This window comes from Tursiops truncatus, chromosome 13, assembly GCF_011762595.2.
Source record: "Tursiops truncatus isolate mTurTru1 chromosome 13, mTurTru1.mat.Y, whole genome shotgun sequence".
In the NCBI taxonomy this organism is placed as follows: Eukaryota; Metazoa; Chordata; class Mammalia; order Artiodactyla; family Delphinidae; genus Tursiops; species Tursiops truncatus.
In genome coordinates this window covers 31461446-31474054 of record NC_047046.1, presented here as the reverse complement: position 1 = coordinate 31474054, position 12609 = coordinate 31461446, and the positions used below count along the sequence as shown (strand labels likewise).

At 44.0% G+C, this 12609-nt stretch overlaps 1 protein-coding gene across 1 annotated transcript in view; it reads right to left on the bottom strand.

Annotated features, from left to right (window-relative positions):
* LAMA1 (laminin subunit alpha 1) overlaps positions 1-12609 on the bottom strand; it is a 149718-nt gene that overhangs the window by 85441 nt on the left and 51668 nt on the right. Inside the window, exons 7-12 of the mRNA XM_019920618.2 lie at positions 7110-7227; positions 6034-6212; positions 5264-5369; positions 2982-3142; positions 1896-2036; positions 704-877 (exon numbers count right to left, since the gene is read on the bottom strand). Coding sequence (XP_019776177.2) covers positions 704-877; positions 1896-2036; positions 2982-3142; positions 5264-5369; positions 6034-6212; positions 7110-7227 — 879 coding nt within the window. The remainder of the gene's footprint in view (positions 1-703; positions 878-1895; positions 2037-2981; positions 3143-5263; positions 5370-6033; positions 6213-7109; positions 7228-12609) is intronic.

The window sequence follows — 12609 nt, the reverse complement described above, 5'->3', positions numbered from 1 at the left end:
TACGAGACCTACACTACATATACCATGACTTCAAACAAACCAAAGGCCTGGATAAGGTGAGCAGGGAGCTGTAGGTATTGAGAGAGATTCCATTGGATATATTTTCAGATCGATCAGAGTCTGGAGGGAAGCTGCCTAATTGGTGAGGAGGGACAGGACCATGTCATTGAAGGGAGAGGTTAAATCGTAGCCACCAACTTCCCACTTTGTGGAATCACCTTTGAGCGTTTTCTTACAGTGGAAAGTATTCTACCTGTTCTTAAACACGCACTTCACGTGAGCAACAAGCATAATAAAGAAGAAGGGGGCAGTGCAAGGGTTCCTGCACACCTTTCCCAGGGGTGTTCTATACGCCAGGTAAGACAGGTACACGGCTGGCTCCACAGGGCAGGGATGCGAGGGACCTTCACAAAGGCCCAGGTGACCCAGGAACCCAGAGCAAAACAGAAGGTCTGTCGGGGAGGGGACAAGATTTCATACAACAGACCACCTTCGACGGGGCCAAGAAAGACATAGGTTCATATTTTAAAGATGCAGTAAAGTCTAACAAGGATAAAAAGACCGTGTGAGTCAGGTGTCAGTAAACGCTGTGTGATATTCTGCTAAACTCAAAAGAGACCAACGACAGTACTTGAAAAGCCAACACAAGGTCTTCCTTAATGTGCTCTGAGATCTCTGCCCCAGACACCGGCCCTGGAAGTACCTTGTTTCCCAGGTAGGCCTCCGGGGCCGACCAGTAATACTGGGAGGTCAGCCTCTGCACCACCGCCGAGCTGTTGATGCTGATCTGGTGACGCCCGCCCAGCATGTCCTGCTGGGACCGGAGCTGGCTGGAACTGACCAAGTCGGTGACCAGCCAGCCGGACATATCTTTCACCTTAAAAAAGATCCAAGAATTTTAGAACATGAAATTGAAGTCACCTTAGGTTTCACCCAGCCCAGTGTTAGTATCTTCACCGTGAAGGGACAGACCCAGAAAGCACGGCGAGGACGGAGCTAACACACGGTGGCCCTTGCACTCGTCAAAGGACCCGGAAAACCTGAGAACGAGTCACACGTCCCCCAAACCCAGGTCAATTAGAAGCAAATAATGAGCAAAACCATAAAGGCCACGGGTATATAACTTAGATTAAAAAACAGCAAAGAACTCAATAAACGCATTGAACACAGTGTCTCTGGCTAACTCTGACTTCGTTGTTGCCCCCTGCTTCTTAGCCAAATGCCAAAAACCGTATAAAACGACCTCCAGATCCTATCCTCCCAATTTGTCATCTACATAGAGATGACAGGAGATCACCCACAGGAACGCACCCCATTCTCAAGTACTGATCCGAATCCCTCCTCCCCATACGCTGGTGAGGAGGGAGGAGGGAGGGGAGGAGGGGAGGGTCAGGGACTAGCCCTAACCTCCAGCCATCACCCTGTCCTCCCTAGAACCCACTCAGCACTCACCCAGAACTCGTTCCCCCAGAATGCTCGATTCCCCAAACAAAGGGAGTACCCTGCCTCTCCTCATAAACTGTGCCACCTGCTGCGTTCCCACCTTGCCTGCTTCTTCGAGCTAGAAAATTCTGCATGTCCCCAGGTCCTGCTATGCTTCCCGGCCTGAGACCGGGGTGGGGCTGGTGGGGTAAGATCTGACCCCACAACTCCATGCATTTCCCCACAGAAGAAATTTACACACGATGCATTCTGCAATGCCGCAGCATCCTATTGCTTCCATAGGAAAATGTATGAGGGAACAAACACATGATCTAGGAATTTTAGTGACACTTTGGTAAGTGGGCAGCCTTTGATCCACGCCGACGTCGGTCCAAAGGATGAGAGTGGTGTTACAGAAAAGACAGCCTCATCGCTTTCTGACACAGTTCCTGGCTCTCAAAGGATTCCCTCACCTGACTGATTGGCCAGGAGAGGCTGTCGCAAACGTCAGAGACACCAAAGCAGAAGCATTCCGAGCAGCCCTGGGGGTTCCTTTCCTCCAAGTTATAGAATCCTGGTTTGCATCGATCACAATGTTTCCCCTCAACATTCTCCTGCAAATTGGAGTAAAAAATTAGCTTTTGAAACCAATAGGTAGGCAGACTACAATGACATTAACATGACATTAGCAAGAAAGATGTCTGGCGATCCAGAGACACAGGTAAACAAAAAGACACTCAAAGTCAATGCGAAGCCTCATGATGTCACGATTTCCAGATAGTCTGAAATACGTATCATTTGATTTTGTAGTCAAGACTGAGGCTAGGGATCTTAGAGCTTGGTCCTTATATTTAAATGGCTTTTTCGTGTTGCTTTGTTTTAAATCTTCTATGTCTGCAGATCTTTCAAGCATTTTAAAATCTGAAGAGGACTATGTAATTGTGTTGTTAATAAATGCTCAAGATAATTTTTCATTATATGTAACGTACCTAAGACTCTGCTTACATGGGAAGGAACACAAGACACAGCTGGAAGTCCGCTGAATTACGGGGAGATGGTTATTAGTGTCAGATAGCCAGAAAACGCCTCCCTGGTACCAGATTCATGCATTTCTTATCATTGTTCAATTCCTTTTTAAGAGAAGTCCAAAAGAATCTATCTGCCTTTAATTAATGTTCTTAGAAATGTAGTGTTTACTTGGTTCTCCTCTAAACATAAAGCTTAAAAAGGATGTCACAGAAGAGGCATTAGGCCAAGGCCTAAGAAAAGCAGTATTTGGTTTCAACCAGGAAGTCACAGAAATACTTCTGGAGTATCTGGCCATCACCCAGAAGGCACCAAAAGAGAAAATCAGGTGCCCATCTAAGTCCAAGGATATATTCTCTGGCCAGTTCACTGTGACATAATGTCATGCTTCTCAGGAAGGCTCAGGGGAAGGGAGAGTTCCGCTTTCACCTCGATGCTTTGCTTAGGACCTGATCATCTGAGCCAATGAAATGCATCCCATTTTCAGGACATCTCAAAGGAAACTCTGGGGCAGCTTTAACCTCCACACATACCTTACAGAGACAAGCCTCAGAGCAGGGTTCCTCATTCACGCTGCCGGCTGGGTTACAGTCACAGGGCACACACGCAGGGTAACCCTTATAACCAAACTGGCAGCGATCACATTTTTCTCCTGCGTAACCTTCCTTGCATGGACACTGACCCGGCCACTTCCCTGCGAAGAAAAATGGCAAAATGACCCAACAGGAAGGTAAAAGAGGTTTAAAGCAGGGGTTGGCCAACTATTTTTAAAAAGGGCCAGCGAGTAAATATTTTAGGCTTTCTGGCCAGAGACTCTGTTGCAACTATTCAACTTTGCCCGTATTGCTTGAAAGCAGCCACAGATGATACATAAATAGATGGGTATAGCTTTATTTATAAAAAACAGTGGTGCCAGATATGGCCCATAGACCATAGTTTGACAACTCCTGGTTTAAAGAAAGAACAAGACAGATGGAAAGCACAGAGGCTGGTGGGAATGTAAATTGGTGCAGAAGCTTTGCAAAAACATTTAGTACTTCTTCAAAATGCTAAGCATAGTGTGACCATAAGATCCAGCAATACCATACCTAAGTATTTAGCCAAGAAAAATGGAAACATACATCCTCCCAAAAACTTGTACATAAATGTTTGTAGCAGCATTATTCACAATAGACAAAAAGTCAAAACCACCCAAATATTCATCAACCGATGAGTGGATAAGTTAAACATGCATGCAATGGAGTATTATTCAGCAATCAAAAGCACTGAAGTACTGACACGTGCTACATGGATGAACCCTGAAAACATTATGCTCCGTGAAAGAAACCAGTCACTAAAGACCACATAGTGTATGGTTCTATTTATACGAAATGGCCAGAATAAGCAAATCTCTAGAGAAAAATTACATCCGTGGCTGCCTAGAGCTTGGAGCTGGGGCAAAGGGATGGAGGAAAACAGGCAACAACTGCCAGTGGGGAAGGGGTTTCTTTATGGGGAGATGAAAATGTACCAATATTGGATTGTGATGACGGCTGCACCCATGAATATGCCGAAACACAATGAATTGTACACTTTAAATGGGTGTACTGTACGGTAGTCAATCATATCACAAAATCAAGCTTTTTTTTTTTTTTTAAAGCACATAAGCCAGTGGTGGAGGGCAATAAGCACTGTCTTTGCTTCTAATGCCAGGTTTGAAAGTTGTGTACTCTTGGCCAAGGTTCTTAAGTACCCTGAGCTACAGTTTCCTTGCCTATAAATTGGGTAAAATAATTTTTATTGGCCATGATTTAAAGTCGAAATGAGGGCTTCCGTGGTGGCGCAGTGGTTGAGAGTCCGCCTGCCGATGCAGGGGACACGGGTTCGTGCCCTGGTCCGGGAAGATCCCACATGCCGCGGAGCGTCTGGGCCCGTGAGCCATGGCCGCTGAGCCTGCGCGTCCGGAGCCTGTGCTTCGCAACGGGAGAGGCCACAATAGTGAGAGGCCCGCGTACCCCCCCCCCCAAAAAAAGTTGAAATTATATATATTTGAAAATGAACCCAATCAAGGGTGACTGTCATCAGCCCCAGCATCTCATCACGCGTTGCAGCTAAGAATCAACTCCCTCCTGTAATTTACCCTCCCCCTTGTCAGCAGGGCCCACAGACAGCACATCCCTCCCTGCTGAGCAATATCCATCCTCACTGCTAGTGATGGAGCACTGGAGGGGGTCACAGGGTTCTCTGGACAGATGCCACCTCCTCAGGAGACTCTGGTATTTGCAAGTCCATTTGCCAGTTTTTGAAATGGAAAGAACACTGACATTTACAAAGTTAACTGGGGGATCTGATTGCTTTGTGGGAGGATGTATGCTAACGGCTCTGCATATCTTCTGAGCGCTAAGTAGAGTGATTGCTATTTACTGTTTCACGTATGACTTGAAACCGAGCCTTATTTCCTCTTTCGTCAAAAGCTAATTAACCTCTCAAATGTCATTTCATTGTCCCAACATTGCCATTTCCACCCTCTACCTCCCTCCCATCACGATTCCTAATTTTGCTTTATGGCCAGGGCACTGATTCCTACCTGGCTTTATATTATTTATGTACTTGTTCGTTTATTGTCTGCTTGTGAGCAGGGACCTTGGTCATCTTGTTCGAGGACTGCCTGACACGTAGTAGGTGCTTAGTAAATATTTGGTGAGTGAAAGAATCAATAGAGAATCACACCACTAAATTATTACACAATGGTAACAGTCTCACTAGGTACAAATCTTACACACATACACACGCACACACAATCAATTACAAGCACAAAAATGAATCAAGTACTCACCTCTGTGTAAATCAGAATGAAGGTCATTTTTAATACAGACAGAACTGAGGGACCCCAGAGGGTCACAGTCACAGGGATGACAAGGGTTGTCATCATAAGGTGACACCTGAAAGGCAGAGGTTGCCCTAGATTATCTTGCTAGAAATAACAGCAATATTAGTATTAACATTGAGAATAATACCAATGACAAGGTATTGACTTTTTATCCAAGATGTGACTATCACAATGATTCTGTGTACCCAGAGAGTGTAGGTCAAGCCAGAAAAAAAAGTGCAAACATCTTTTTGACAGTGACAGCAGCTGGCGTCATTAGCAAAGTGTCATCCTTCTTCATTATCACTGCTACCCGTCCCCTCACTCTGCCATCTCTTGGAGACATGTAGAAGCCTCTCCTATGACTTAGCCACCATGGGATTCCCGTGACAGCTACATATGGTGTCAACTGAGGAGTGACCACTTCCTACTGGCAAGATACAGCTGCTTTAGTTATTGGCTGACTCTCCACAGGGACACTTACTATCACAAAACTCTGAGATGATGTAGCCAGTAGACCCACAATTCAAGTTAAGTAACAATGGTGAACATCCTACCCTGAGCAAGAAAACAGGATGGATAGAGCAGGAAACTGATACCTAAAGAACACTACCAGCATATTGTAAGAATACAGATGAAATGTTGCAAAAGGAAATGTCTTCAATACTGAGACTGATGCGTGGCGGCCTGAATGTCTTTTCTACCGCAAAGCTGGGCAACAGTTGAGGCGCTCTTACCCTGTGTGGTCTGTAATATCCATCCACACAGGTTTCACAGTTGATGCCCATGGTTTTCTGCAGGCAATCAATACAAACCCCTCCTCCTCTGAATTGTCCGGCAGTATTCAGACTTCTCTTCTGATTCGCCACATTTTCATCATAGTAACAGTCTTTGGCTTTATTGTGGCAATTGCATTCTAGGAGAATATTTTAACATCTCAATTAATACAGATACCGTGTCCTAGATAAAGAAAAGCCTTCCCTCCTTTAGTAAATTTTGATGACTATAAATTAAATTAAAATTATAGAAGAAGTCATTTTAGTAGCAATCTTTCAGAGGCATTGGGGAGTAGCTACCTGAATTATACGTATGCATATCCACTTGATTCATCAACCTGTCTTCTGGGATCATATCTTGCAGAAGCACTTGCTCACTTGTCAATGACAAAGGTGAATTACTGCACCATTGCTTGTGTTAACAAAGAACTTGTAACAAGCAAAATACCACGGGTAGGTAGCTGTTTTGATTATGTTACATCCATATAATGGAGTTCAGTGCAACTGCTTTTAAAACAGCATTTCATAGTGTTAATATGGAGATATTTTATTTAAGATATATTGTTAAATATAAAAGTAATGCATAGAACGGCACGCATAGCACATCAGGTTCTGTGTACGAACAGCGTGATGTGTTGGAATATACTAACTTATGCTTTACTTGTATAAACATTTCAGGAAGAACCTACCAGGAAATAATAAAAAGTAGGAAGGATGGAGACAGAAATATATAAATATACTTTTATATACTGTAGATATTGGAACCTTGTGAATATATTGCCTATTTAAAATTTAAATCCAAATTTATAAAGAATAAATTAACATGTGCGAAGCGGAATCTTAGAGAAATAGCAAATTGATAATCAATGCATTCGGGTCTCAATCCTTTAAATTTTATTAAGGTAGTCTGCCTCTTTGTGAACTACTTGAATAACTAAGAAAACCAGTTATTTACTACTTACAGATGTTAAGTCACCATAAACTGAAGCATATGAAGGGGGAAAACTTCACATCCTTGCAATTCTCAGTGAACTTACCTTCACACGTGTTACCAGAGGAAACAGTGCCGGGCCTCCAGGGCTGCTGACGGTACCCAGGACAACACCGATTGCAGCTATCACCACACGTGTTATGTTCACACTGACACTGGAATTTCTAGGCAGTAAGGAATATAAAATTGCATCTGAAAATTTACCTGTATGTTTTTCTTAATTTTATTTAGGAAGAACCCATCACAGTCAAATACACAGCAAGAGTTTACAATCAAGCAGACTGGCATTTAATTTTTAGAGAAAAAAAATAAACATATGACCTGGTTACAAACAGAAGTGAGAAGGAATAAAGCAAAACTAACATATGGCTTAACAAAAAAAAACTTTTCAAAAGAGACACATTGACCTGAAAGGTTTGGAAGCTCCTACTAGTAACTTTCTTGATACTCATCTCTGTTTTTTCAGCAATAATAAAAGTTCTAGGCTTCCCTGGTGGTGCAGTGGTTAAGAATCTGCCTGCCAATGCAGGGGACACAGGTTCGATCCCTGGTCCAGGAAGATCTCACATGCCACGGAGGAACTAAGCCCGTGCACCACACCTACTGAGCCTGTGCTCTAGAGCCCGTGAGCCACAACTACTGAGACGGCAAGCCACAACAACTGAGCCCAGGTACCCCAACTACTGAAGCCCGCGCGCCGAGAGCCTGTGCTTCGCAACAAGAGAAGCCACCGCAATGAGAAGCCCACGCATCGCAAGGAAGAGTAGCCCCTGCTTGCCGCAACTAGAGAAAGCCCATGTGCAGCAACAAAGACCCAACGCAGCCAAAAATAAATAAACAAAAATTAAAAAAAAAAATCCGAGTCAGGAGTTAAATTATTACGAAGATTGGGTAAAAATAAGTAGCTTCGTGTAAGTTTTAAAAGAAGAAAAGAGGATGCCTTCTTCTTCACTTAATACTACGTTAAAAGAGGGAAACTTTATTTTACCTTGATTTAGCACCACAAAAAAAGAAAGAGGGCGAAGTCAGAAAGAGGGGAATCCTCCTTTTAAAAAGTATAGGAGACGAGGGAAAGATGGCGGAGAGACGAGGGGAAGATGGCGGAGAGACGAGGGGAAGATGGCGGAGAGACGAGGGGAAAATGGCGGAAGAGTAAGACGCGGAGATCACCTTCCTCCCCACAGATACACCAGAAATACATCTACACCTGGAACAACTCCTACAGAACACCTACTGAACGCTGGCAGAAGACCTCAGACCTCCCAAAAGGCAAGAAACCCCCCCACATACCTGGGTAGGGCAAAAGAAAAAACCGAGACAAAAGAATAGGGACGGGACCTGCACCAGTGGGAGGGAGCTGTGAAGGAGGAAAAGTTTCCACACACTAGGAAGCCCCTTGGCGGGCGGAGACTGCGGGTGGCGGAGGGGGAAGCTTCGGAGCCGCGGAGAAGACTGCAGCAACAGGGATGCGGAGGGCAAAGCGGAGAGATTCCCGCACAGAGGATCGGTTCCGACCGGCACTCACCAGCACGAGAAGCTTGTCTGCTCACCCGCCGGGGCGGGCGGGGGCTGGGAGCTGAGGCTCGGGCTTCGGTCGGAGCGCCGGGAGAGGACTGGGGTTGGCGGCGTGAACACAGCCTGCAGGGGGTTAGTGCACCACGGCTAGCCGGGAGGGAGTCCGGGAAAAGTCTGGACCTGCCGAAGAGGCAAGAGACTTTTTCTTCCCTCTTTGTTTCCTGGTGCGCGAGGAGAGGGGATTAAGAACGCTACTTAAAGGAGCTCCAGAGGCTGCGCGAGCCGCGGCTAAAAGCGCGGACCCCAGAGACGGGCCTGAGACGCTAAGGCTGCTGCTGCCGCCACCAAGAAGCCTGTGTGTGAGCACAGGTCACTATCCACACCTCCTTTCCGGGGAGCCTGTGCAGGCCCCCACTGCCAGGTTCCCAGGATCCAGGGACAACTTCCTCGGGAGAACGCACGGCGCCTCAGGCTGCTGCAACGTCACGCCCTCCTCTGCCGCAACGTCACGCCGTCCGTTGCCGCAACGTCACGCAGTCCTCTGCCGCAACTTCACGCCCTCTTCTGCCGCAACGTCATGCCGTCCTCTGCCGCAGCAGGCCCGCCCCGCACTCCGCGCCCCTCCCTCCTCCCGGCCTGAGTGAGCCAGAGCCCCCAATCAGCGGCTCATTTAACCCCGTCCTGTCTGAGCGGAAAAACAGACGCCCTCCAGCAACCTACATGCAGAGGCGGGGCCAAATCCAAAGCTGAGCCCCTGGGAGCTGTGAGAACAAAGAAGAGAAAGGGAAATCTCTCCCAGCAGCTTCAGAAGCAGCGGATTAAATAAAGCTCCACAATCAACTTGATGTACCCTGCATCTGTGGAATAAATGAATAGACCAACGCATCATCCCAAATTGAGGAGGTGGACTTTGAGAGCAAGATTTATGATTTTTTCCCCTTTTCCTCTTTTTGTGAGTGTGTATGTGTATGCTTCTGTGTGAGATTTTGTCTGTATAGCTTTGCTTCCACCATTTGTACTAGGGTTCTATCCGTCCCTTTTTTTTTCTTAATAATTAATTCTAATAACTTTTATTTTACTTTATCTTCTTTCTTTCTTACTTTCTTTCTTTCCTTCCTTCCTTCCTTCTTTCCTTCCTTCCTTCCCTCCTTTAGAAAACAAATATTCCCAAATTGAGGAGGTGGACTTTGAGAGCAAGATTTATGATCTTTTCCCCTTTTCCTCTTTTTGTGAGTGTGTATGTGTATGCTTCTGTGTGAGATTTTGTCTGTATAGCTTTGCTTCCACCATTTGTCCTAAGGTTCTATCCATCCGTTTTTGTTTTTCTTTACATTTTTTCTTAATAATTATATTTTAATTTAATAACTTTATATTTTACTTTATCTTCTTTCTTTCTTTTTTTCCTTCCTTCCTTCCTCCCACTGTCCCTCCCTCCCTCCCTCCTTTCTTTCTTTCTTTCCTTCTTTTCTTCTTTCTTTTTCTTCCTTCCTTCCTTCCTTCCCTCCTTTCTTTCTTTCTTTATTGCTACTTCCACTAATTCGTTCTCTCTACTTTTTCTCCCTTTTATTCTGAGCCGTGTGGATGAAAGGCTCTTGGTGGTGCAGCCAGGAGTCAGTGCTGTGCCTCTGAGGTGGGAGAACCAACTTCAGTACACTGGTCAGCAAGAGAGCTCCCAGCTCCACATAATGCCAAATGGTGAAAATCTCCCAGAGATCTCCATCTCAACACCAGCACCCAGCTTCACTCAACGACCAGCAAGCTACAGTGCTGGACACCCTATGCCAAACAACTAGCAAAACAGGAACACAACCCCACCCATTAGCAGAGAGGCTGCCTAAAATCATAATAAGTCCACAGACACCCCAAAACACACCACCAGACGTGAACCTGCCCACCAGAGAGACAAGATCCAGCCTCATCCACCAGAACACAGGCACTAGTCCCCTCCACCAGGAAGCCTGCACAACCCACTGAACCAACCTTAGCCACTGGGGACACACACTAAAAACAATAGAAACTACGAACCTTCAGCCTGCAAAAAGGAGACTCCAAACACAGTAAGATAAGCAAAATGAGAAGACAGAAAAACACACCGCAGATGAAGGAGCAATATAAAAACCCACCAGAACTAACAAATGAAGAGTAAATAGGCAGTCTACCTGAAAAAGAATTCAGAATAATGATAGTAAAGATAATCCAAAATCTTGGAAATAGAATAGACGAAATGCAAGAAACACTTAACAAGGACCTAGAAGAACTAAAGATGAAACAAACAATGATGAACAACACAATAAATGAAATGGAAAATACTCGAGATGGGATCAATAGCAGAATAACTGAAGCAGAAGAACGGATAAGTGACCTGGAAGATAAAATAGTGGAAATAACTACTGCAGAACAGAATAAAGAAAAAAGAATGGAAAGAACTGAGGACAGTCTCAGAGACCTCTGGAACAACATTAAATGCACCAACATTCGAATTATAGGAGTTCCAGAAGAAGCAGAGAAAAAGAAAGGGACTGAGAAAATATTTGAAAAGATTATAATTGAAAACTTCCCTAATATGGGAAAAGAAATAGTTAATCAAGTCCAGGAAGCACAGAGAGTCCCATACAGGATAAATCCAAGGAGAAATATGCCAAGACACATATTAATCAAACTATCAAAAATTAAATACAAAGAAAAAATATTAAAAGCAGCAAGGGAAAAACAACAAATAACACACAAGGGAATCCCCATCAGGTTAACAGCTGATCTCTCAGCAGAAACTCTGCAAGCCAGAAGGGAGTGGCAGGACATATTTAAAGTGATGAAGGAGAAAAACCTGCAACCAAGATTACTCTACCCAGCAAGGATCTCATTCAGATTTGATGGAGAAATTAAAACCTTTACAGACAAGCAAAAGCTGAGAGAGTTCAGCACCACCAAACCAGCTTTACAACAAATGCTAAAGGAACTTCTCTAGGCAGGAAACACAAGAGAACGAAAAGACCTACAATAATGAACCCAAAGTAATTTAGAAAATGGGAATAGGAACATACATATCGATAATTACCTTAAATGTAAATGGACTAAATGCTCCCACCAAAAGACACAGATTGGCTGAATAGATACAAAAACAAGACCTATATATATGCTGTCTACAAGAGACCCACTTCAGACATAGAGACACATACAGACTAAAAGTAAGGGGATGGAAAAAGACATTCCATGCAAATGGAAACCAAAAGAAAGCTGGAGTAGCAATTCTCATATCAGACAAAGTAGACATGAAATAGACTCTATTACAAGAAACAAAGAAGGACACTACATAATGATAAAGGGATCGATCCAAGAAGAAGATATAACAATTGTAAATATTTATGCACCCAACATAGGAGCACCTCAATACATAAGGCAAATACTAACAGCCATAAAAGGGGAAATCGACAGTAACACATTCATAGTAGGGGACTTTAACACCTCACTTTCACCAATGGACAGATCATCCAAAATGAAAATCAATAAGGAAACACAGCTTTAAATGATACATTAAACAAGATGCACTTAATTGATATTTATAGGACACTCCATCCAAATACAACAGAATACACATTTTTCTCAACTGCTCATGGAACATTCTCCAGGATAGATCATATCTTGGGTCATAAATCAAGCCTTGGTAAATTTAAGAAAATTGAAATTGTATCAGGTACCTTTTCCGACCACAACGCCATGAGACTAGATATCAATTACAGGAAAAGATCTGTAAAAAATACAAACACATGGAGGCTACACAATACACTACTTAATAACGAAGTGATCACTGAAGAAATCAAAGAGGAAATCAAAAAATACCTAGAAACAAATGACAATGAAGACACGACGACCCAAAATCTATGGGATGCAGCAAAAGCAGTTCCAAGAGGGAAGTTTATAGCAATACAAGCCCACCTTAAGAAACAGGAAACATCTCGAATAAACAACCTAACCTTGCACCTAAAGCAATTAGAGAAAGAAGAACAAAAAAACCCAAAGTTAGGAGAAGGAAA